The sequence below is a fragment of the Esox lucius genome, chromosome 16, assembly GCF_011004845.1.
Source record: "Esox lucius isolate fEsoLuc1 chromosome 16, fEsoLuc1.pri, whole genome shotgun sequence".
Taxonomy (NCBI): Eukaryota; Metazoa; Chordata; class Actinopteri; order Esociformes; family Esocidae; genus Esox; species Esox lucius.
Genome location: NC_047584.1, coordinates 311,988 through 334,336, shown reverse-complemented (window position 1 = coordinate 334,336; position 22,349 = coordinate 311,988). Strand labels below are relative to the sequence as shown.

The 22,349-nt window shown below is 41.0% G+C and overlaps 1 protein-coding gene across 1 annotated transcript in view; it reads left to right on the top strand.

The window, feature by feature from the left end:
• The window catches only part of mycbp2 (MYC binding protein 2), a 331,873-nt gene that overhangs the window by 271,408 nt on the left and 38,116 nt on the right, over positions 1-22,349 (top strand). Inside the window, 8 exon segments of the mRNA XM_020054739.3 lie at positions 10,869-11,026; positions 12,386-12,585; positions 14,524-14,682; positions 18,626-18,786; positions 19,669-19,825; positions 21,368-21,592; positions 21,711-21,776; positions 22,038-22,277. Of these exon segments, the coding sequence (XP_019910298.2) occupies positions 10,869-11,026; positions 12,386-12,585; positions 14,524-14,682; positions 18,626-18,786; positions 19,669-19,825; positions 21,368-21,592; positions 21,711-21,776; positions 22,038-22,277 (1,366 nt within the window).

Genomic DNA, 22,349 nt, shown 5'->3' with positions numbered 1-22,349 from the left:
CTTCTCAGTTACAATACTAGGTCTATTTCAGGCTAATAAGCTATTAAAACAGCTATTAAGCCAGTGGCAAAAGCCATACAGTTCATTGGTGCTATTTGTGGTGGAAGTAAACTTCATAAGAAATGTTAGCCAGTTTAACACAATGCTTAGTGGTGTCTAGCTAAATATTCAAACTTGGCATGATATCAATGCATGACAAAATGATCGAATGTTGAGACATAAGTTAGTGTGTCCCAATACTGGCATACAGTGTCCGAAGTTTTTCTTTTTGGCTCACCTGCCTAGATGAAAAAATCCACCAGCCAAGTACTTTTTACTGGCCAAAATAATGATTTCCCTTTCGTGTCATGTATACATTAAGTTCAGTACATTTCATTGAGATAACACAGTATTTTGTTGAATACAAATTTTTTATTTCCAATTACAAATTAGTTGTTTCTGCTTTTATCTTTAGCATACTGGCCACACACAGAACAACTGGTCACCACCACCTCAGCATCATACTGTAGCCAGGCTTTTGAAACTCCTTTATCACCAAACATCCAGTTCTCACAAAATCTTATTGTTCTGTGATGCTACCATTTTTTTTTTATATGTATTGCAATAATGTCATCCCTACAACAGTCTCTCTTCCTTGTCAACTTAACATTATTTGACAATACTTATTTAACATAATTCCCAACTAACCTAATTATTCCCCCTCAATCATTCTTAAAAAAAACTGTTAATGAATCGCCTCTCAACAGTCCCTCTCCCAACCTAATGAGCAAAAGCCAATTAACAACAATAACCTAAATCTAAATCTGATTTTCTTTATATTAGAGAGGATCTCTACATTAACTTACTTAAGCTCTAACCATTTCTCAATGTGTTCCAACCTATAATATTCTTATACCTTATATAATATATTATTTAATTAGTAATTTGTTTAATTTCTATTTTACCCCACATAGTTTTTCCTTTGAAAATATAAAAAAAACAAACAACCCATTGCAGGTTTTTATTCTGGTGGCCTGATGTCCACCAGGTACGTCAAAATGTAGAGTACGTTATTTTAGTCGGATGTCCTTTTACGTAGGATCTGACGTTGGCTTCCAGTAGGGTGGCAGGAGGTTGTGTGTGGGAGGTTTTGGGGGCCTCGACCATGGGGAGTGATCACTACCCCATAAGGTGTAGGCTGGAGACTGGAAAAGGAGGAGTTGGAGAGTGGAGTGGGGATGTGGCTGTTTGATAGAGCAGATTGGAAGCGGTTCCGAGAGGTGAGTGATCAGCTGTTGGGTGCTGGTGACGGGGGCGGGGAGGTGGATAGGGTGGAGGAGTGAGTGAGGACAGGAATAGTTGGGGCGGCATTGGGGGCTATACCTAAGAGCTCTGGGAGGAGAGGGAAGAGGAAGGCAGTCCTGTGGTGGACAGATGAGTGTGGGAAGGCTGTGAAGGACCGTAATAGGGCATTTAGGGTGTTAATAAGGGGACACAATTTCCAGAGGTTGATTAGGTATAAACAGAGTCAGGCCCTGCTGAGGAGAACTATTCGGCAGGCCAAGAGAATTTTGTGATTCAATTGGGCGGGAAACACCAGTGGGGGAAGTATGGGGTATGATCAAGAGGATTAGTGGGGTGAGAGTGGATTTAGGAAAGGAAGGGGTACTATGGACCCTGTTCTGTGTTCAGAGGCGGAGGTCAGGAAGGCACAGGTGAATGGGGTGGCAGTGGTGGCTGTCTTTTTTGATGTGGAGAAAGCGTATGACATGTTGTGGAAGGAGGGGGCTGCTGATTAAGTTAGGAATCATGGGGGTGGGAGGCAGGACGTACAATTGGGTTAGAGATTTCCTCTTTGGTAGGTCAATTCAGGTGAGGGTGGGGACGGCGATGTCAAGGAAATTTGCTGTAGAGAATGGAACCCCTCAGGAGAGCGTGATCAGTCCGGTGCTGTTTTCTATAATGATTAATGATGTGTACTGTCGGGTTCAGCAGGGTGTAGGTAGGTCACTGTATGCTGATGATGGGGCATTATGGAAGAGGGGTAGAAATGTGACGTATGTTGTCAGGAAGATTCAGGAAGCAGTAGATGGGGTGGAAAGATGGGCAAGACTGGGGTTTTAGGTTTTCAGTGGAAAAGACAAAGGTGGTAATTTTCACAAGGAGGAAGGTGGGTGATGAGGTTAAAGTTAAATTGTATGGGAAGACCGTGGAGAACGTTGAGGTTTTCAGGTTTCTGGGTGTCGTCTTTGATGCCAGAATGACGTGGGGAGAGCACATTGAGAGGGTGGTGGTGAGGTGTAAGAAGGTTTTGAATGTGATGCGCTGCCTGGCGGGGAAAAGTTGGGGGGCTGGTAGAGCTGCGTTTCATTAATTAGATCGGTGGTGGACTATGAGTGTATAGCTTATGGGTCAGCAGCAGTGAGCACTCTGGAAAGGTTGGATAGAGTGCAGGCACAGGGGCTTCGAGTATGTAGTGGGGCATTTCAGACATCACCGGTATCAGCACTGCAGGTGGAGGTGGGGGAGATGCCATTACACTTGAGGAAAAGACAATTGTTGATAAATTACTGGGTTAATTTGCAGGGACATGGGGTTTTGCACCCTACAAAAGAGGTGTTGTTGGGGTGCTGGGAACACGGTGGAAGGGAGATCATGAGCTTTGGGTTGGTGGGGGATGCCCCGGCCAGATAGGTAGGTTTCGGAGGGAGGAAATTTAGTCCGACAGTGGATTTGAGATATTGAGACCTCCTTGGGTGCTTTTGCCTCCAGTGGTGGATCTGGGAATATTGGAGATGGTGCGAGAGGATCGGTTGGGCCTCTGCTTTGCCGAGGTGGTAAAGAGGCGCCTGGAGGGTGGGTACCCGGAGAGTGTAGTGGTGTTCACGGATGGTTCAAAGGACCCAGGGATGGGTCGGACAGGGGGCAGTTTTTGTAGTTAGGGGGACGGGTGGGATTGTCACCAAAAGGGTTATGGATCACTTGGCGGTTTACACGGCTGAACTTTTGGCGGTGCAGTTTGCATTGAGGTGGGTGGAGGACACGAAGCCGGCTAGGGTGGTTATTTGCTCTGATTCATGTAAGGTGTTGGTTAGTTTGCAGTCTTTCAAGTCCACTAGGAGACAAGACATTTTAAACAGGGTGTTGGAAGCGCAGGATAGAGTAAGAAGAGATGGGATGCAGGTCTCATTCATGTGGGTTCCGGGGAACGAAGGGCGGGAAATGAAGCAGCCGATAAAATAGCGAAACAGGCCCTGGTGAGGGGGGTGGTGGACGTGGTGGTGCCCTTAAGCAGGGCAGAGGCTAAGGTGGTGGTGTGGAATGAGGTGACACTCACACCCGTCCCCCTAACTACAAAAGCTCCCCGTCCGACCCGTCCCTGGGTCCTTTGAACCATCCGTGAACACCACTACACTCTCCAGGTGCCTCTTAAGATGTGGCAGGACCAGTGGAATGTGGACACAAAAGGACGGCACTTGTTCCAGATACAGGGTGAGATTGGGGATGGAAGGAGAGCAGTTAAGAGTAGGAAAGGATTTTAACTAGATTGAGGGTGGGGCACTGTGGATTGCGCGGCACGCTACACATGATAGGGAAGCATCTGACTGGGTTGTGTGACTACTGTGGGGAAGTGGAGATGGTGGATAACGTCCTGAGGCAGTGCAGACTCTATGAGAGGGAAAGGGAGAGGTTGCAACAGGGTCTGAGGGCAGAGGGTGTGAACTTGGTGAGCATAGGATCTGTGTTGGGGAGGGGGTGTTCGGGTGCTGTGGTTAGGTGTCTTTTTGTGTTCCTGAGAGAAACTGGGTTGGCAGGGAGAATTTAGGTCCTCCCTGGAGCTGACCTACACTCCTTTACAATAGGTGGCGGTAATGCACCAATAACGTTGGATGCCAACCGTCGTTAAACCCCACAGAAGAAGTCCTTTTACGTATTTGTTCGTACTTGACGCGCATGTGCTTTCGCAAGGTGTACGGATGGAAGCAGGGAGATTAATTTAGCAGTCTCTAGGGAACCTATACGACCTAAGTGCATAGAGCCTATTGCCACCAGGACATCAACTCAAATGCTGCCTGGAACAGGAATGCTACTAATTATATCTGCGCAGTTGAATGAGATAGCCTGCTATAATTGTGGAAAACATGTGCTGGTGATTCAGCTAAGTTAGAACAGAATGGTTCGCATTGTACAGTAGTTGATACAATGCTAGCTATCGAGTTGTGAAAGTTAGCTAGCTACCTTTATATGAATGTGGCAGCCACTTACTGACAGTTCAACAAACTTGCGCATACACAGACACAGGCAGTTACTTATCTCTGACCTCACTAGCTAGTTTGATACTCTGAACGTGCTGGACGTTATTGATTTGATCTGATGCTCGTGTGATAGTAAACTGTGCGCAATTTAATATTTTTCCATTTTATTTTGCTTCTCCACTGTCGGAGTTAGCTGTTGTTGTGGTTCTGCGCTGCTAACATTAGCATAATCATTGAACTGTGCGCTGTGATGCGTCTAATGATCTTTGATCAAACTGCTTGTGTTAAATTTGTGTTTTTCTTTTCCTCCTGACAATTTAGCAGAGCTTGCACTCTACTTGTGTCATTACTGACATCTCAGTCTTCCCGCTCTACCAATCTGAGTTCTATATTCTGTACTTATGCGTCCAGAGGCGACACAACCATCGAGTTCCACTTAATGTTTCCATGGCGTGGTATCGGCCTGTTTTTATCATTACAAGTACATGAGATCAGTATCGGCCCGATACTGGTATTGGTTTTGGTCCATCACTAACAATGACCACCAAATGCCTACACCAATTGGCATTTGAGTTTGTTATTAAAATCTGCCATTTTGAAAGCTTCAGCCTCTTCCATTATTTTTCCTAAGTAGGTGTAAATGACATTGTTCCATTGTCTGAATTCTATATTAACGAACTGAAAACTATTTAGAAACTGTTTAACTTTTGTACTTACCTAATTTGTCAAAATCACCATTTGGCATTGGTATTCACCCCTCACAGAATGAATGGCGTCAGTGGATGAATGGCCGATGAAAGATCAATTATCCTTGTGCTTGAATGGAAGCAAAAAACCCAGGCACTCCTATGCATGTCATTGAATTGTAAAGATAAAGAATGATGGTGAGGATGGAAATTGTAATTTGAACTCAGTGAGCAATTTAGACACTGAATAAAATTTACTAGAACTAATGGCAGAGGCAAACCAAACCCAACAAATAGACGCACTGACAAAATGTATATGGGATTGAGTCAAATGGAGGATCAGAATCAGATTCAAAAATGTATTTGCTACAGTCTCAGACACCTAGAAAACATTTCAGAAGATTTGCATTGGTTGTTACAAGCCAGGAGAGAACATAGCTGTTGATGAGCCACAGTTCCCAACAAAAGCTTGGTGCCACTTTACCCAGTACTTGGCCAACAAATGAACATTTGGGTCAGCCGCTGATGTAAAAAAAAAAAGTACATGCTGAAAAGCTATCCATACCTGGGAAAGGATGAAACCAGACCAGTGAGTGAGCGACTGGGACTTTTTTGAGACTTTCATAGGCAAAGGCGGAAATGGGACCACAGACAACTTCACTTTCCCAGGCAGACAAGTTGACGGCAAAGAAAACAAGCCTTCTGGAAACCATGAACAAACAGAGATGGGTACTACCCCCATGCACGCAAAACAACATGAATGGAGCTCTACACCACACCAGTGATGAAAAATGGGAAAGCTACGTTTATGGTGTTCAGATAAAAGAACAAGAGTGTTTGCCACCTCAGCACCATGCATCCAAAAAACTGAGACAGGGGACACACTACTATCACTCAAGGTCTGCCAAATAGCTTTTGCCTATATCTGCCACATTTTTTGAAATTTATATTTTACCTTTATTTTACCAGGCAAGTCAATTATTTACAATGAAAGTCTGGCAGGAGGGGAAAAAAGGCCTCCTTTAGGGAAGGGGTGTAGGGATTAAATATGAAGTGCAGACAACACAGAAAAATAACATAAAAGAAAAAAAAAACATAGTACTAACAAGCGAGAAACCAAGCATACATAATAACACCAATAAACTACAAAACAACTAACAAGAAACATTAAAACCATAACATTATTTGAAAATAAACTAAACTATGAAGCAACCATCAGGAAACATTAAATGTAACATTAGAAACAATACTACAACTACAAGGAGAAATGCAGACAGTAGAGCATGACAACAGCCCATGATCTAAACATATGATAAACATAGTCCTGGCAGCAGGCAGTATAAAAACAATACACCAAAAAACATCCCTTTCCTGAGCCACATTTGCCAGCTCTGACTGGGGGATCCCGAGGCGTTCCCAGGCTAGTGTCGAAATATAATCTCTCCACCTAGTCCTGGGCCTACCCCGAGGTCTCCTCCCAGCTGGACGTGCCTGGAACACCTCCCTAGGGAGACGTCCTGGGGGCATCCTTACCAGATGCTCGAACCACCTCAACTGGCTCCTTTTGACGCAAAGGAGCAGCGGCTCTACTCAGAGTTCCTCACAGATGGCTGAGCTTCTCACCCTATCCCTAAGGGAGAAGCCTGCTACCCTTCTGAGAAAACCCATTTCAGCCGCTTGTACTCGCGATACAAAAAACTAATAAATTATTAAAAAGATTCACCATGACCATATTAGAGTGCAACCTACAGAGAGATAATCTAAACAGAGATGTTTCTGTTGTTCTCATTATTTAGACACATTCACTTCCAATGAAACGTACATTCATATTGTAATTGTTAATGCTCAGATTCCACAATTCCAATCAGAGGGGGCAGCAAACTGAAAGAAGGACCAACCCAAGGGTGCGCTGGCTTTTGGGATTTTTAACAGGATATTTTTAGCAGAGCAGGTGGTGTAAATGGAGGTAGGCATCTCAGATAGGGGGGCCTTAAGAGTGTTTTGTAAATAAGCATAAGCCAGTGGATTTTCATCAAGTATGTAATGATGGTAATGTAATGTAATGATGAGTGTGGTAAATGGCCTACTGTAAATCATCCTTTGAATGTGTTTACACTTAGGCCTAAAGCAAACCACTCATGCAAATAATGACCTGTGCACCTTTGTTGACAAGCTGTTTTACTATCTACATGGCCAAAAAACGTAATTGGCTAATCGAATTTACCAATAAAAGTCATCGAATGATACTATGTAATGTTTTACTTGAAGAGGACGCTGTGTTGCCATATACCCAAGGTTATGCCTTTGTAGAGCAATGCAATAGCTTACCCAGATAGCAATGAGTCGGCGGACCAGCGGCGGTCCTCCAGAGGCAGTAGAAGCATCAGAATGTCTTAATCGCAAACACGTTTGCCGGCTCACCGCCAGCGGCAGCCGCCTTCCTACTGCCTTTGTTCTGCGGCCGGCCCGCGGGCCTACTGCCGTTATACCAAAGGCAGACCTTCCGCAGCCCGTCGGAGGCAAACGCTATTTTCGAGCGATCTGCAGCTTTTATATGTATGTATATATATGTGTATGTATATATATATTTAATATTTATAGCATGCAGTTTATCAAGAATAATGATTGATCAAACCAGACAAATTTCCATTTGGCGTTTTAATTCCACATTTCAAAGTACAGTAACTGTCATTGAAACAAGATGTCAGATCACTGAAATATAAATAACAGAATATTACAGAAGATTATATATATAAATACACACTACAGAACATGCAGGTTTCCAATTACATTTTGTTTAAAAAAACTGCCTTACAAGCAAATTATAACACTTAAACACAATAATTGTTAATAATATAAAGAGGTCAGCTCTGGGATGAAACAAATTACCAGTAAACATTACAACAAGGGATGAGGATAGTTGGTAACAAAGAATGTGCAGGATACCAAATAAATCGATATAACACATTTTCAAGCCATTTCTAACAATAGGATAAGTAATAATTTCTGTAGGCAACACAATCATGGGCAACACTGCTGACTTGACAGCTGTCCAAAAGACGACCATTGACACCTTGCACAAGGAGGGCAAGACACAAAAGGTCATTGCTAAAGAGGCTGGCTGTTCACAGAGCTCTGTGTCCAAGCAAATTAATAGAGAGGCGAAGGGAAGGAAAAGATGTTGTAGAAAAAAGTCTACATGCAATAGGGATAACCGCACCCCGGAGAGGATTGTGAAACAAAACCCATTCAAAAATGTGGGGGATATTCACAAAGAGTGGACTGCAGCTGGAGTCAGTGCTTCAAGAACCACCACACACAGACGCATGCAAGACATGGGTTTCAGCTGTCACATTCCTTGTGTCAAGCCACTCTTAAACAAGACACAGCGTCAGAAGCGTCTCGCCTGGGCTAAAGACAAAAAGGACTGGACTGCTGCTGAGTTATGTTCTCTGATGAAAGTACATTTTGCATTTCCTTTGGAAATCAAGGTCCCAGAGTCTGGAGGAAGAGAGGAGAGGCACAGAATCCACGTTGCTTGAAGTCCAGTGTAAAGTTTCCACAGTCAGTGATGGTTTGGGGTGCCGTGTCATCTGCTGGTGTTGGTCCACTGTGTTTTCTGAGGTCCAAGGTCAACGCATCTACCAGGAAGTTTTAGAGCACTTCATGCTTCCTGCTGCTGACCAACTTTATGGAGATGCAGATTTCATTTTCCAACAGGACTTGGCACCTGCACACAGTGCCAAAGCTACCAGTACCTGGTTTAAGGACTATGGTATCCCTGTTCTTAATTGGCCAGCAAACTCGCCTGACCTTAACCCTATAGAAAATCTATGGTGTATTGTGAAGAGGAAGATGCGATACGCCAGACCCAACAATGCAGAAGAGCTGAAGGCCACTATCAGAGCAACCTGGGCTCTCATAACACCTGAGCAGTGCCACAGATGGATCGACTCCATGCCATGCCGCATTGCTGCAGTAATTAAGGCAAAAGGAGCCCCAACTAAGTATTGAGTGCTGTACATGCTCATACTTTTCATGTTCATACTTTTCAGTTGGCCAACATTTCTAAAAATCCTTTTTTTGTATTGGTCTTAAGTAATATTCTAATTTTCAGAGATACTGAATTTGGGATTTTCATTAGTTGCCAGTTATAATCATCACAATTAAAATAAATAAACATTTGAAATACATCAGTCTGTGTGTAATGAATGAATATAATATACAAGTTTCACTTTTTGAATGGAATTACTGAAATAAATCAACTTTTTGATGATATTCAAATTTTATGACCAGCACCTGTATATATAAAAATACTGAGGTAAAAACAATAGTAGAACAGACCATTATAACTGCAATGCTGACCTGTGGCACAAAGATTTACAAGCTATATTTAACAATAGAATAACAGTTAACCACTGTGACAGAATGAAAAAAGCTAATGTTAAAAACAGAGTAAGTAGAATATTTGGTACCAGGTAATGTGCAATATCAAGTATCAGAGGTATGAAATAGGATTTCCAAACGAATCGTTAAGCACTGACGGAATGAAATAAGCCAATACTCAAGTTAAAATACAAAAAAAAAGTAATTTCCACATTTAACATTGTGGATTGGGTGTAGTCTGGCACTTCTGGCTTCTTGATGTTACTGACTGCAGGATAAAGAAAGTGTTCCAAAGGGGTCGGCTGTGGGTCCCTCTCAGCTGTGCAGCAACTTTTTCCAACTTCACGGTCAGATGCTCCTTTCAGGAAACGCGTAACACACCTACAGGGGTTTCCAGAATAAAATAATAAAGTAGTCAGTCCTGGTCCCTCAAATACTAAACTATGACATATCTAGGTCTACTACATGTACAGGTGGCCCCAGTGGGAATTAAACCAACAACCATAGGTGTTGTTTGCAAGTTGTACCTGATTGCCCAGTGCGAGCAAATGTCTTCAACATTGTCCCAACTTGTTTCACCTGCTCTTGAAGTGAGCTGCTGTCATCCGAAGCTACAAAATGAAAGGCATATGGTAATTCTGAACCTACATTACACACAAAAAAGTAAAATTTAAGAAAGAGTGCATGTTCTCACCTGCTCGTGCATTGCCTTCCCTCAGGGCTTGGTTCTCCTCCCTCAAGAGCTTGGTTCTCCTCCCTCAGAGCTTGGTTTTCATTCTGCTGTCTCTGGAAATCTACATTAAAAAATTAAATAAATAAAAAAACAACAACTAAAGGCACTATTTTCAATATTGTTAAAACACTGGACATTAAAACAGGCCTAGAATATACCTTCATAGCTGAAAACTTCATGCTGTACACGAGATGCCAGAGAAGTCCAAGGGCCAATAACAAAGCGATGACTTTCTCCTATTGATAATCATTGAAGTAAAAATATGTTTGAAGTTATTGCATACATTTAATGAATTGGACTTAAATCTAACATTTAGTTTAGCACAAGGTATTACATTCCTCCAGCGTTTTCACCCATATGCTGCCAGAGCAAATTTGCTGCTGGGTTGTAAAGCTTAGTACTTGATGAGCTGGGGGAACAAACATAACAGCTTTAATTTCACTGCAGAGATTGCATATTCAGTAATGAAACAATAACTGAACTGTGCAAAGCTAATGGAATGTACAACACACCTCGACACCTTTCATCCAGAAAGTAAAGTACCTTAATGAAAAACAGATTATGGATAAAAGGTAAATGCATTGTCTAGTTACTGGGCCAAAAGAAAAATAATATTGAAAGGAGTTGAGAGGGACAAACAGGACATTGCAGCTGCCGTGCGGATATTCTTTGCTATCTGGGTTACATACCCTTGGATCTATTGGTTTTATTTCTATGAATAGGAGGTTTTTGTGTGAAATTTAACCTTTGCAATTGTTTATGTTGTGTTTATATATTATCATGTACTAAATAGAATTTTTAACAGTTCCCTGCCTATATTTCTTGCAGTCTGGAGACCAGCCCAATCACAGACAGTGACTTGTCCAAGCGGACAGTGTTCCAGCGTTCCTACTCCGTGGTAGCTTCTGAGTATGACAAGCAGCACTCTGCATCTCCAGCCAGGATCAAAGCTGTACCCAGACGCAGAGTCCACAGTGGGGATGCTGGTGGGTAAATCTTTCCCTTGAACAACTAGGGAAAGACCATAGGACTTAAATCCTTTTAAGTAGTGCAGTCGTTTGAACAAAGGGATTTGAATGCAAACGATAGATATTTTTCACCTCACCGTGAACACACACTTTATTAAAAAGAAGAACATGGTAATGGTCATTACAGTCATTATAATCAAGGGGAATAACAGTAGGTATTGAAAATGTGTCAAGATTCATAAATACTTTCAGTCTTCATTGGACTGTCTTTCTTAGCTTAAAGCTCTCACACTCAGGGAGAGTGACGTTGACGTAGCAAGAGACTTACATGAAATGGTTAAATTTTTCTCCTTATTGAAGTGCTAGATAAAACATTGTAGAATAACAAACATCTATGAGTAATACATTTCAGTTGCAATTATACTTTTTCTGACATGTATGCCAATATGAGTAAACAGCAGCAATCGCAATTCCCATGCACACCTCTAAGGTCCAGTAGTTTTCAGTAAGGAAGTAGGTTGAGGATATTGAAAACATTTAACTACGGAGATAACCCCATTATTTTTTCCAACACTCGCTGAAGAGTTTAGCCAACAGCATTGCTTAAGACCTGTTGCATCAACACTGATTTAGCTCACTGGCTGACATACTGGAGACCAGTGGTTTTCAACCAGTCTCTGTGTCAAAGAATACATTTACTAAAAGGTTTTTCAAAAGTGCATGTTTTCTTTGTGTTTCTTTTTATTACATTGCTTGTTGCCAATGCTATCAGCTTAAAGGTGTTTAATCTTGAATTAATACATGTCAGACTAATTGCAAAGGCTTCTTGTGTGAGGACTTCTAGTGCCTTCTGGAAATAATCTTGGCAATGCTGGGTTTTATGTTGGGAATGAAATATAAATAAGTATTTAACACCATGTGTCTTTTGAAAGCTCCCAGCTCACACTGACAAAAAAAGAAACAATTAAATTTAATGAAAGGTCCATCTGTGACCCTTTAAAGTTGCTGACACATTTTCTGGATAGAATTATATATAATAAACCAGCTGCACTGCATCACCTTATGTTGCGCATGTCTAAAATGGTATGCTACAGTCCGTATGAATAAGCTTTTGTTGATTGCAGTAAGCCCACAGGCTGCTGTTCACTCATTTCACATAGATCAGAATGTTTGTCAATCTACTGGGGTTGACTCTATTGTATTTTTTGCTGTGGGAGAACATTCGGTTTGTAACATGATTGATGATCATGGCACATTTTCCATATTTGCTGTTATTCCCCTTCAAAGTATGTGAATGATTCATTAGAAGTTACATCACTTTGTATGTAATATTGATGTATTTTTTGGTTGTATTCATAACACTATCCTTCTCTCTAGAATTAGGTTCCTCTCTCCTCCGCCACCCATCCCCAGAACTGTCCCGTCTCATCTCGGCCCATGGATCCCTAAGTAAAGGCGAGAGGAACTTTCAGTGGCCTGTCCTGGCCTTTGTCATTCAGCACCATGATCTTGAAGGTCTGGAAGTAGCCATGAAACATGCTCTCCGCAAGTCTGCCTGCAGAGTGTTCGCCATGGAGGTACATTAATCAAAGATACTAGTACACATAACCTGACATTTGGCATTAAATGGGAATAACAACAAATATCTTCAATTATTTTGCTCAAGATTAACGATTTTTCTAACATATAGCTCCGGAAAGCATTAAGAGACCACTGCACCTTTTTCTTTCCTTTCCAAAAAATTCAAAAAAGGTTTTGAGTGAGGAACAGAAGGGTTAAAATTCAGAGACCACTGCAAATTGAACTCTTCTGTTCCTCACTCAAAACTTTCCTTTTCAACTTTCTTGGAAAGGAAAAAAAAAGGTGCAGTGGTCTCTTAGTTCTTTCCGGCGCTGCATTTCAGTCAGAATTAAGAAACCAGTTTGTAATTGTCAGCACCAACCCTGCTCCTGTCATTGCACCTGAAGGAGAGAACGAAAGACAGCATACTAGTCAAACAAAGAGCCATGTGAAGAGCGGGGAGAGAACATTTAGTGAAAATGTTTTGTTTTTGTCGTCTCAAAATTAACAATTTCAGTAACATACATTTCTGTCAGAATCAAGTAAGAAACCAGTTAAAAACTCATTAATAGAAACGACAGCATCACACCTGCTATGATGCATGAACAATGGTACACTACGTGTGGCCTGGAATAAAACAAACAGGTTTTTCTATGGCAGTAGACTACAATTTATACAATTTAAATATCTGTAAATGGGAAACACTGAATTTTATTTAACTAGTTCTATCGTCCATCAATTACCTTTATCCAACTCAGTCAATAAAATGGGCTTAATGACTGAATTTCAATGTATGCTTATTTTCCTAATTAAAACAAATCCTATTCTTAGCTAATATTATTACGCAAAATGGGCTTTCATTGCTTACACAAGGAAAAGTATGGAATGAGTGAGAAACACCTATCTAGGGCTGTAGAAACACATTATAAAATGTTACACCCATCTTGTTTGATAGTAGATGCGACCATCTCTTCCCGATGAAAACCTTGACACTAACATTAATAATAACGTTAAAATTAAATGTGTTGTTTTTCAGTTAGTCAGCTCCACGAGCTAACGTAACATATTCATGCTAACGCTATCTACAGTTGTATAGCACAAAGTTTTGAGTGGAACATATAAACTGACCAGCCATAACATTACGACCACCTGCTTAATATTGTGTATCTGTTTGGCGGCAAAAAGGGTCCTACTTTTGCTGCCAAAACAGCCCTGATCCGTCGAGGACTCCACTAGACCGCTGAAGGTGTGCTGTAGCATCTGGCACCAAGAAGTTAGCAGTAGATCCTTCAAATCCTTTAAGTTGTGAGGTGGGGCCTCCATGGATCGGACTTGTTTGTCCAGCACATCCCAAAGATGCTCGATTGGATGGAGATCTGGAGGCCCCAAGTCAACACCTTGAACTCGTTGTTGTGTTCCTCAAACCATTCCTCAAACCATTTTTCTTAGTGGCAGGGAGCATTATCCTGCTGAAAGAGGCCAATGCCATCAGGGAATACCGTTGAAAGGGTGCACATGGTCTGCAACAATGCTTAAGTAGGTGGTACGTGTCAAAGTAACATCCACATGAATGGCAGGACTCAAGGTTTCCCAGCAGAACATTGCCCAAAGCATTACACTGGTTCTGCCGGCTTGCCTTCTTCCCATAGTGTGTCCTGGTGCCATGTGTTCTCCAGGTAAGCGACACATACGCACCCAGCTATCCACGTGATGTAAAAGGAAACGTGATTCAATCCACTGTGCCCACTGTTGGTGCTTTCAGCAGTGGATAAATATATCCCACCCACTGACAGGTGCCATGAAAACAAGATTATCAGAGTTATTCACTTCACCTGTCTGTGGTCATAATGTTATGGTTGATCGGTGTATATTCACCCTGTATTGTCTAATCTCTTTCTGTGATGTATTGCTGTATGTAATTGTTTGTTTTATAAATGATCATTTTCCCTTGTCAGGCATTCAACTGGCTCCTATGTAACGTGATCCAGACCACTTCACTGCACGACATCTTGTGGCACTTTGTCGCCTCCCTTACCCCTTCACCCTTTGAACCTGAAGAAGAGGAGGAGGAAGAGAACAAAGCACCCGGAAACAAAGAAATTGTGATTGAGCAGGTGATGTTTTATTAAGAAAACATGTTGGGGCATGTATGTCTGGGCAATAATTTAAAAAATGACGTAATCTTTGATATTGCTAATTTTGCATAGTGCATATCTGATGCAAAAAAGCATTTACAAGCTTCATCCGGAAAGCTCACATAGTCCAGTTTTAAAACATCTGACCAGACAACTAGAGGGCAATAAGTGCATGCCCATTAGCTGTTCGCTTACTAGCTTTCAGAAATAGCTATGTAACATGGTTTGACCGAGGGCTGCTAGTGAAGAAGTCCATCATGGCGGATATTGGAGAAGTTTCTACCGACAAAGACATTTTCACCAAGAGAGGACCTACCAAAAAACTGATTTTGTTTTTTTTCTAATAAAGAACAAGAATGAACTGTATGCAAGTTATGCTGAAAAGTAGTACAGACAAAGACAGGCAACACTATCAAATATTTTGTGTCATCTGAAACATTTTCATCCAGTTGAGTTCCCTGACTGCTTGATTTGGCACGCAGCAGAAAACACTGACACTTTTTGTAAAGTATATTTTGAGATAATAATGAGGAAATAGATATCTAAATAAATATATTGTCACTAATATCGTATCAACAAAGAATCTTGAACATACTGTGACGTTTTGGGCCATATCCCCCAGGCCTAAGGGCATGAAAAATGAGTTGCGGGATGTGCCTTGGTGGTTCCGATCCTTGAGTCTCCTGAACCTGCTGACAGTTAACGTGACAATGTCATAATCACAATCACAAAATGGGTGCTAGGTTTGGGGGAATTTCTAGTTGAGGTCTTCCGCAGGTGTCTTGCAAAAGAGATTAGATAAATCTAGATAAATAATTATTCTTAATTTGAGGTAATGGTACAAGACGAGTATTTTCACCACTTAACATTTCCGTTCAGAAGTTTGGGGTCACTCAGAAATGTCCTTGTTTTTTATGAAAACATACATGAAATTATTTTGAAAATGAAATATAGCAAAATTAAGAGAAATAATTTCTAATTATTATTAATATATTTCTAATTGAAATAATAATGTGTCCTTAAATTTTTGCTTTTGTCAAAGAATCCTCGATTAGCAGCAATTACAGCCTTGCATTGGCGTTTTAGTTGTCAATTTGTTGAGGTAATCTGAAGATATTTCACCCCATGCTTCCTGCGGCACCTCTCAAGTTGGATTGACTTGATGGGTACTTACTAGGGTTGGGACGATATGAGAATTTAATGCCACGATTATCCTGTCCAAAATTATCCCGATTTACATTTTTATCCCGATTAAAGTGGGGCTTGGCAGAGAGAGTGAGAGAGAGACAGCGAGGCTGTCAGCCCAATAACAATTCTCCATTACACAACTTTTATTCTTATGCATTTAAAAAGCCATTACAATTAAATAAGAGGTTTCTATTGCATTAACACAAGAACATGTAAATGTCTAAATGTATGTGGTTGCCCACTAGACCATTCAGCTTCACTGACAATACATTGCCAAGAATGTTTATTGGCATAGTAGCATACAACGTGAGATGTGCGCTTCACTTGTAAAATAAAACATGTAGTCAGGAACACTTCGGTGACTGGCAAGAGCTTTTTTGAAGTTACTCATATGCGGATCAGGTATTTCTTACAGGTACTGATTTTATGTGCCTAATTAGCTAACAATAGGAAAGTATGAGATCGAAATAGATGTGTATAATCATTTATATCGTACTCATATGTTCTACAATTTGCAGTTCGTTTGCATGCAGCTCTCGTAACCGCATGTCTTCTAGGATAAATATCATCGGTTTGTTTGAGCTCAACATTGTTTCAACTGGGTATTTTCTGTGTTAAAGAGATGGACAGGTACTGTATTTACACGAGCAGAATTGGAGATGTGATCAGAAGCTTTTTCTGTAGGTTAATAAGTGTAGTGGTTAGACCTGTGCTGTTGTAAAGGAATTGGAAAGCATTTGCTTATTCATTATATCATTTTCAGTCGCAATGAATAGCCTAAAACACTGTTGACTTCAGGTGTGTGAGGTGACGAAAAAAAACACTAACTCTTGAGGGACGTTTACTCTAATTACTAGCCTACAATCAGGCAACCCACACATGCCTTTATAGCCCTACACATGTACACAGGCCAGGTAATTTGTGTCCAAGCAGTACCCTGTTCAACAAATAAATGAACGCCCACAAATTAGTGGGGGAGAGAGATGTGTGTATAATGCACATTCTCTTCGCTCCACATTTTTAAATAGGGATGTCTTTATGAAAATACTACAATGTAGACATTAAAAATCTCAGACCGGCCAAGCTATAATATAAAACGGATGTGCCAGACAGGTTAAAACAATTTAGCGGACCTTTTTGTCTTTCGGACACATTTCTATCTGATTGCCTAATTACCTGACAAAATTAACATCTGATTATCCCTCATCTTTGGCATATTTTGCATTGAATGTGGACGACTTCGGATCCCAGTTGGATTGGGTATTGATTTTATAACAAATCGAACAAAAATTTCAAAGACACAGTTCGGATGGGATATACAGTGGATATAAAAAGTCTACGCACCCCTGTTAAAATGCTAGGTTCTTGTGATGTAAAAGAATGAGACAAAGATCAATCATGTCAGAACTTTTTCCACCTTTAATGTGACCTATAACATGAACAATTCAATTGAAAAACAAACTGAAGTCTTTGAGGGGGAAAAATAAAAAACTTACAATAACCTGGTTGCATATGTGTGCACACCCATAAACTAATACTTTTTTGAAGCACCTTTTGATTTTATTACAGCACTCAGTCTTTTTGGGTAGGAGTCTATTAGCATGGCACATCTTGACGTGGCAATATTTGCCCACTCTTCTTTGCAAAAGCGCTCCAAATCTGTCAGATTGCGAGGACATCTGTGCATAGCCCTCTTCAGATCACCCCACAGATGTTCAGTTGGATTCAGGTCTGTGCTCTGGCTGGGCCATTCCAAAACGTTAATATTCTTCTGGATAAGCCATGCTTTTATGGATTTGGATGTGTGCTTTGGGTCGTTGTCTTGCTGAAAGGTGAACTTCCTCTTCATCTTCAGCTTTCTACTGGACGCCTGAAGGTTTTGTGCCAAAGTTGCCTGGTATTTGGAACTGTTCATAATTCCCTCCACCCTAAGGCCCTGGTTCCAGCTGAAGAAAAACAGCCCAAAGCATGATGCTGCCACCAGGTAGGCCGTGGCATTTAAACGATGCCCAATTGGCACTAAGGGGCCTAAAGTGTGCCAAGAAAACATCCCCCACACCATTACACCACCACTAGCAGCCTGCACAGTGGTAACAAGGCATGATGGATCCATGTTCTCATTCTGTTTACGCCAAATTCTGGGACTCATCAGACCAGGCAACATTCTTCCAGTCTTCAACTGTCCAATTTTGGTGAGCTTGTGCAAATTGTAGCCTCTTTGCTGCATACCTCGGTTGTAACGAGTGGTTATTTCAGTCAAAGTTGCTCTTCTATCAGCTTGAATCAGTCGGCCCATTCTCCTCTGACCTCTAGCATCAACAAGGCATTTTCGCCCACAGGACTGCCGCATACTGGAGGTTTTTCCCTTTTCACACCATTGTTTGTAAACCCTAGAAATGGTTGTGCGTGAAAATCCCAGTAACTGAGCAGATTGTGAAATACTCAGACCGGCCTGTCTGGCACCAACAACCATGCCACGCTCAAAATTGCTTAAATCACCTTTCTTTCGCATTCTGACATTCAGTTTGGAGTTTAGGAGATTGTCTTGACTAGGACCACACCCATAAATGCATTGAAGCAACTGCCATGTGATTGGTTGATTAGATAATTGCATTCATGAGAAATTGAACAGGTGTTCCTAATAATCCTTTAGGTGAGTGTATGTCTGTACTCAATGCATCCCTGATGTGTGTATTTATGAATATTTACATGATGTTCCTCTTTCTACACACAGGAGAGGGATCTTGGTGTGTGTGAGCATCCTCTGTCGGATATTGTGATCGCAGGAGAGGCTGCCCACCCCCTTCCTCACACCTTCCATCGACTCCTCCAGACCATCTCCGACCTCATGATGTCACTTCCTAGTGGCAGCTCCCTGCAACAAATGGCCCTCAGGTACAATGTTGCCCAAAGACAACTTCCACTTTCAACTCAAATATACCCTAAGCTCAGTGAATTAACCTTTTTTGTCACCAATGGGTAATTTATGAATGCCTCATGAACTTAGTTTAATCAAAGTACCTCATCAGAACCAAAAGTATATAAACAAGCACTGTATACATTATCATAGCCAGTTGGGAAAGGAAACTTGAGTGGTCTTTGGTTAGCAACGTTTCAGTTGAGGCCAGTGTTTGCCCCTGTCATAATAACATATTTCATACTATTTAATTGTCAGGTTACTCACTCAGTTCTGATGTACACTGGTCTCACTAGCATTCCTCCACCTGTTTGGTTCTGTGTTCCTTTCATGGTGGAGGATCGGTACACCGTACCTTGCGCGTTGCCTGTGGAGATGGGAGCTGATATCATTATAGTATTATTGTTGACACGATCATTTGATGGAAGTGAGTTACGGATGGTTACTCTGTGTATCTTTGTTTCTGACTATGAAAACTGAACTGAGAAAAACATTTAGTTGTTCTTTAATTGCAATATGTATGAATGTGCTATCGGGAAAATTACTGTTGATGTTATATTGACAGTAAAATGTAACAATTAGGAACCCCTTAGCAGCGCAACAGTTACAATAGCTTTTAATAACACAAAACTAGGTGCAGACTTAAGGAAGTTGTTTTTAGGCAGTTGTTTTCAAACCTTGCCTTAAATATTCTTGAATATTGACTATATTATAGATTTTTACCACCTTTTTCATTGTCCAACAATTCATATTTACACAGTTTCTACCTGTTATTAGTTTAAATTCAGACTGGACAAATGAAACTTATCTACTGTTTGTTAGCAACTATATAAATTCCAGTGTCCCCAAATATCTATCAGGTGTTGGAGTCTGAAGTTCAAGCAGTCGGACCACCAGTTCTTGCACCAAAGCAACGTGTTCCACCACATCAACAACATCCTGTCCAAGTCAGATGACGGGGACAGTGAGGAGAGTTTCAACATTAGTGTGCAGTCTGGTTATGAAGCCATGAGCCAGGTGAGGCAGAATCTAATAGAAGAATAATTAATTTGGGCAGTTTTATCCTGGATCTGTAATAAGCCTAATACTGGACCAAGATGTTATTTAATTGGGCAATCACAGATGTGGCCTAAGAAACCAGCAGAACACACCTGTAGATACTGGACTTTAGGGAATGCAACAGAAAGTCTAGTTATTCCTATCCTGTTTCAGTCAGTTTTCTTTCTGTCTGATGCATAATGAAAATGATCCTGGATGTCTGAGACTTATTCATTACTGATGACATTAGACTAGGTTTAAAGAGCAACTACTGTACACTGTATTGGCTTGTGTGGCTGAAAATATTTATTTTAGAAAAGTACCTTTGGAAAGTATTCATATCCTTTCTCCACTTTCTCCACATTTGTTGCTTTAAAGATTTCATAATAATACAGAATTTAGATTGTTTATATATATTTTTTATGTCTGCCAATCGACATAATATACTATAATCACAAAGCAAAAACATATTATAAAAAATTTGCCAATGTAGTAAAAGTGCACAGAACATCCAAAGGTTAATCTTTCAGCAAGAAAACAGCCCACAGCTGTGGAAAAAGTTGGAATCTGTGTATGGCCTTGAGTTGCCCAGCCAACGCCCAGACTAGAACCAAATTAAACATCTGTGGAGAGACCTGAGGTTCACAGATTCGCAAATGCAGGTGTGCAAAGCTGGTAGAGGCATAATCAAGAAGACTCCAAGCTGTAATTTCTGCCAAAGGTGCTTTTACATACTGTATTGCTGAATAAAGATCTGAATACACGTGCCTGATATATTTGTTTTTTCTTAGCTAGTTTTTTCTTTGTATTTATAGGGTATTGTGTGTAAAATTATTACTCTTTTTGCTGGACCACAAAAGCAGAGCTGACCAAGAAGAGCGAATGTCTATTATTGAGTGACTGACTGATTGAATCTTGTCACAGTCAAAACAAATTATGCATTAAGTTTTGTTCTGGATAGACAAACCTTCAGTAGCTATGTTATAGTAAGCCTAAAATAAAACTGTACACGGTTATGTTGCAACTATAACAATTTTCTGGTGGATTTTTGAAGTACGCATCCATGCATGCTTTAGATCACAACACCTTGGGCAGTAAAAGAGTAGAGGTTTTCACGATTCTCTCGTCTTTACGCTTGACGAAAAAGTCAGTTATCGTCACTTGTATTAATAGATATTTTATCAATGTCATTCACGAATGAAAGAAAAACGAACGTTGTTGTGCCGTGAAATGAAATGTTAGTCAGTTTAACACAATGCTTAATGGTGTCTAGCGAAGTTTTCAAACTTGGCATGAGGTTAATGCGTGACAAAATGATCTGATGTGGAGACAATATACCAACTTGGCAAATGTATATCTCTATGGCGTAGTGGTTAAAGACACAGCCTTTAAATGAAATCCATGACATAATATATTATTTAGGATTGGAAATGCATTGTATGCAACTGAAATTGAAATGTCTACATCAAATCTTATCCATCTAAATAGCTGGGAGGTGTTGAACATCCTTTGACGTTCCAGGAGCTGTGCCTGGTGACTTGTCTAAAGGATCTGACAAGCGGGGTGGACATCAAGACATCTAGCCGCCCAGCCATGATTGGCAGTCTGACAGATGGATCCACTGAGACCTTTTGGGAGTCGGGTGATGAGGACAAGAACAAGACCAAGAGCATTACCATCAGCTGCGTCAAGGGCATTAATGCCTCCTATGTCACCGTGCATGTGGACAACTCTCGCGACATTGGGGTGAATAGTGGAAAATATATTACACTCCAAAATCAAATTGGTCAGATACCACCATCTAAGAGTAATGGCAAAACTGTCTGTTCATTGTTATTCAACTCGCTCTTCTCTAACTCAACAGAACAAAGTCACATCAATGACGTTTCTATGTGGCAAAGCCATGGAGGACCTCTGCAGAATCAAACAGGTGTGGCTTCATTTTTTAAATGGTCCATAGGTAATATTTTAACTGTATTACTAGTGTAAATACAAGAAAAATGTACCAGTAGACCTTTGCAGTTAATGTTTCAAATTTTGGTCACTACATGTTGTGCAATTTGGCAAACAATATATCTAACCATCACTACTGCTAGTTCAAAACAATTGAAGCGTAGCTGCACATACTAAACATTTTGATTATCCACAGTATCAACGCAACCTTCACTAACCAATTTCCCCATCTCTCCAGATCGAACTGGACTCGCGTCACATTGGCTGGGTGACCAGTGAGCTTCCTGGTGGGGACAGTCATGTGGTCAAAGTTGAGCTGAAGGGGCCTGAGAACACACTGCGGGTGCGCCAAGTCAAGGTGCTGGGATGGAAGGAGGGTGAGAGCATTAAGATCGCAGGTCAGATCTCAGCCAGCGTGGCCCAGCAGAAGAACTGCGAGGCTGAGACGCTACGTGTGTTCCGCCTCATTACCTCACAGGTCAGTTTAGCTGTCAATCAATCGTAATGTCAGCTTGTAGTACCGCTCATTCATTAAAAACTAACAGTATCA